This window comes from Triticum aestivum, chromosome 7D (assembly GCF_018294505.1).
Source record: "Triticum aestivum cultivar Chinese Spring chromosome 7D, IWGSC CS RefSeq v2.1, whole genome shotgun sequence".
Lineage (NCBI taxonomy): Eukaryota > Viridiplantae > Streptophyta > Magnoliopsida > Poales > Poaceae > Triticum > Triticum aestivum.
Window position 1 is genome coordinate 102,730,869 of NC_057814.1, and position 4,802 is coordinate 102,735,670.

Genomic DNA, 4,802 nt, shown 5'->3' on the forward strand with positions numbered 1-4,802 from the left:
ACCCGTGGCACAAACAAAAAGGGTATTAAAAGGTCGGTTACCAAAACTTCTAATGTCCTCCCTCCTTTGTAAACTTAGTGTATTGTTACTTTTCAAAAAAAACTTAGTGTATTGTTTTCTTTTGTGTATCTCACTTCCATGGCTGCACCCGATAGAAATAGAATTTCTCAAAAAAAAAACCTGATAGAAATAGATCTTTTGCAAAGAAGATGTTTCAACCGAGGTATCAGACACATAAAAATGGTGTGTCCTATCTAATCGATGTCTATATGGCCATGTCTCCACAATTTCTAAAACAAACAAACAAAGCTAAATTTTCATCATTTATTATAAAATAACTCAGGTCGTCCTCCTAGCAAGATATAATTCAAATATCTTCACTCTGTATGTTGTTTAGCTTGGAAGACTTCCATTACTAAAAATATGTAGTTAATGCAAATTTTCTTTTAGTTCATACATTTTTTTATTTTAGTTCATACAAATTTAACTTTCATGTCCACGCCTCCATATGCTTATAAAAATATTCCAACCATTTTTTATCGTCAAAATTATGATGGACCTTTCTTGGGAGTGAAGTAGAAGACTAGCTAAGCTAGTGCAGCCAATCATGCATGGATGCAGTCAAGGATTCACTTAAGTCAAAGATTTGATTCCGACAAACAAAGGAACGGGGGTTGGTAGAAGTTTGTTACTGCAGTAGTGATTGGCACATAAGGAGGTGTTAACATATAAGGTACAATGGGACAAGAAGTTCTTCAAGACGACGTCGAAGCAGGCTAGTAGTACAAAACTGTCCCTCTCTTTCACCTCAACCACCTTGTTTGGATCTCTGCCTACCCTATATATCCACCTGCCCCTTTGTAGGTTTTCTTTATAGCTCGACCCAGTTATCCTAGCATTATCTAGCTAATTAAGTTTACATTCCAAAAGGAGTGGATTACAGTAGAATTAGTATTTTTATTTTTCCTGTGCTTCGGTAGTTAGATTAGTAGGTACTTAATTTTCCTGAAAAAGATTCATTCAACGTAATTTAAAAGGTTCTGGTCCGCCGTACACTGTCAGAAGACGCTACAAGACATAAAAATAGCCAGAAAAAGAAATAGGCATACCAAACCTTGCGTAAACCGTGTGCTTTCTTTGGTTGTTATTATATAATATAAAAGATGATTGGCTTTGTACACAAAATGGGTTTGATATGGCTACATGCATACGTGTGCGCAAGCAACACATACGACGCCATTGACGAGACTAGGATGGTAGGTGCACGCGCGTAAGTTACATATATAACTTATATATAGGTACGGACGTACGTACGCACGCACACACGCAGGCCAGAAAATAAGGATTGGCTATATGTAAGTTGACTGAATTTATAATTTAAATAAGTCAATTTTGTGTGAGGAGGAACGGTTGGAAGAGGAAGTAAAAATAAGGATGACCATTTGATATTAATCTAATGGCCCAGAAAATCAACCTACCCAGAGATGATTTTTTTCAGACGGCTTACATGGAACACGGTAGGAATCTTACTCATAAACTAAACAAAAGATTAAAAGATCGAACATAAATTCATATGTACGTCGGGAACAGGTGTACAGTACAACCAACAAGTGGTGTACGATGCAACATGCAACTATTTGATGAATTTTTGAAAAAAAAACAAGCTCATGTTGTCATGCCAAATGCGGAAAGTTTGCTCGCCTATAACTAATCGCAATAACCACCCGCAAAACCATTCACTTCCGAGGAAAGTCCATATCGACATTCTATGTTGCCCAACCATGGGATGAATTTGGCCATGGTAGAATAACTCTTGGCTTCAGATGATGAACTTGTTCTCCTGAAAAAACGGCTGCTTAACAATTGATAATACCCTGTGAGTCCCGTTCTCTCGGATATACAAGAGCTTCGACAAGTTTTCTTTCAATAACATGACGCATGCAGTAAACAGTCCGAAAGAAGAAGAAAACGATGTTTTACCGAGAATTTAGAAGACATCTTAGGATGATACAGGTCCTTTCCGAAGAAGTACATCGCCATTTGTACTGACAGAAAATCTCCTTGTTGTATTCTCCAACCAGGTAAACACCATCGTAAAAAAAGTCATGTCCTCGAGCCTCCACAGGATAGGCAATTTATGGGACCAGCATATACACACATGAATAACCTTTTTTAGAAAAGGACAGATGAATAACCTTTTTTTAGAAAAGGACACAGAATAACATGAGAGAATGAAACATTATTTTCGTTAAACAGTGTCGACAAGTAGCTTCTGTCGGAGGGCACAGTACGTATATCATGATGATGCCGACGTTTGCCAGCCGCCGCGGATATCGCAGGTTGCCTAGGCTTTTCATGCGGCGATCTTCATTTTCCACGACCATCGATTTGGTGAGGAGGACACCCACTCCACCCCACTCCGTTGCCAACCCCCTCTGTTTTTATCCTGAGCTGGCCGGTGCATGCATGCATGATGGCCCACAGGCAAGCAGCTAAAGCACACATACGCATGATGCCACACCGGGTACCATGATGCCTGCCCAAACGTCGCACGGCAACGTCCAGATCTCAAAGTAGAGCGACGTGTAAAAGGTGCGGGGTGCGGCGGCTTAGACGCAGCAATCAACACGAGACACTCGGCTTAGCTAGCTAGCTAGAGAGACTGAGACCGAGATTACACATGCCCAACTCCAATATTTCTCCAGTCTTATTACACTTGCTCTCGTAAAGTCGTAAGATGGCAGCATCCACACGTTCATATTCACATACACATGTAGTATAGAGTAGTAATTAACGAAGAGCAAATTAATCACGACGCGAACGTACATGCATGCAGGGTATACGCATGCATGGCAACAGGCCAGCAGTGTGTGTAGGAGTACGTCCTTAATTTACGGCATGCGTATATATGCTACAGCTCGAGGCGGGCCAGCTCGTCGGCGAACACCTTCCTGAACGCCGGCATGCTCTCGGGCTCCAGCGACAGCACCAGCGCGAGGGCGCCGTCCTTGCCGGGCGCGTTCATCACGTACACGAAGCCGCTGTAGTACATGAGCGCCGGCCCCATGAACGCCGGCGCGCCCCACCCGAAGTCGGCGTCGGAGAGCGTCATGCCCATCCAGCTGATGGCGCGGAGGTGCGCGCGCGAGATGCCGCTGCGCGGCAGGTTCATCGTGTCCACGCCCTCCAGGTAGTCCACCAGCGACCTCGCGTGATCGCCGCCCTGGCTCGTCGCCGCGCGCGCCAGCCTCGCGGCGTGGACCAGCGGGCTCGACACCACCTCCTCCACCGTGGCCGACACGGACGTGCGGATCACCGCGTTGCCGAAGTACCCAGCCGGGAGCTGCGGGTCCAGGCGCGCGCGCATGTCCACCATGGAGTAGAGCCGCGTCTCGGCCGTCGGCGGGAGCGCGCGGGCGCGGCACACGCACTGCCACACCAGGGCCACCACGGCGCGGAACGTGGACGCGCCGAGGCACCGCGCCTTGAGCGCGCCCACCTGGCCCTTGGTCATCGTGACGATGGCGCTCGCGTACGTGGAGGCCGACACGGGGTCCACCGGCTCCGGCTCCGGCTTGTACTCCGGGTGGTCGTACAGCACCGCGCGCGACTGCGGCGGGCGCGCGGCGAGCAGCGTGTGGTCGAAGCATGGCGGCACGGTGGGCGCGCCTGCGCCGCGGGAGATGCTCGCCCACGTCTCGAAGAAGTGCGCGGCGCCGCGCGCGTCGACGATGGAGTGGTGCATGGCCTGGCCGAGCACCAGGCCGCCGCAGCGGAGGCGCGTGATCTGCACGAAGAGCAGGGCGCAGGGCGGGTTGGGCGCCGGCGTGGGCGGCACGAGCAGGTCCCGCATCTCGCCGCACGGCACGAACTCGTTCATCAGCTCCTCGAGCGCGTAGTGCTCGGAGCGGGCCGTGACGAAGACCACGCCCTCGGCGGTGCAGTCCACCTGGACGCGGCCGGTGGCGTCGAGGCCCAGGCGGCCGGCGAGCGGGTAGAAGGCGACGAGCGCCCTTGCGAGGCTGTCCCTCATGGCGTCGGCGGAGAAGAAGCCCGGGTCGCCGTTGGGGCGGAAGAAGTAGACCGTGGGGGTGTAGCCTCTCCTCCCGGCGAGGTCGAGGTTGGAGAGCCAGATGCTGCCCCCCGGCGTCTGCTCGGCCGGGACGACCAGCTCCGACGAGAGCACCTCCACCATCGCCATTGCCAACCGAGCTGACCGAGCTAGCTAGTGTGAAGTGACGTTGAAAGTTGGCAGTTGGCAGTCGGCGTTGTGATTTCTACGAGCGTTCCGCCGGGTTTAAATAGAAGCAGGAAGGCGCCATGGAGGCCATGGCGCGCGCGGTTGGTGGCATTTGCGCTGTACACAAGATCAGAGCCACGCGGCCGTGTAAAATCGATGACTGGTAAAGACGGCCGGGCCGGGCAAGGTAAAGCAGATAGCTGCTGGGAGCTCCGAACGACATGATTAGGCGTGTCTCTCTCACTCTCCTGCGGGGGTAAATTAAGAATGAAGACGACGACTGGACACTGGAGAGTACACACGTTTTCTCCCGACTTCTCCGACAGAGCGCACTTTCTACATCGTCGTAGTACACGGAATTCAAAGTTCATGGAATTAATGGGGGATATCAGAGGTCGTTCTCTTCCTTTACAGGAAGTTTACGGCAGAGGACTGAAATTTCATTGGACGAGGGTTGGTAATTTGCACAACGGTGTTGCTCACGCGGAGATTCGTGCAAATTTTTCTTTTTCTTTTTTTCTTTCTTCTTCTTATAAGTTAGTACATCGCTTGATTGAGACTT

General features: G+C 50.0%; 1 protein-coding gene across 1 annotated transcript; it reads right to left on the bottom strand.

Moving 5' to 3' along the window:
• Window positions 1–2,674: 2,674 nt before the first annotated feature.
• On the bottom strand, window positions 2,675–4,301 carry LOC123166947 (hydroxycinnamoyltransferase 4). Its single transcript, XM_044584769.1, has one exon. It carries the CDS (start codon window positions 4,199–4,201, stop codon window positions 2,912–2,914), a length of 1,290 nt encoding a protein of 429 aa, XP_044440704.1. The 5' UTR covers window positions 4,202–4,301; the 3' UTR covers window positions 2,675–2,911.
• Window positions 4,302–4,802: the final 501 nt, after the last annotated feature.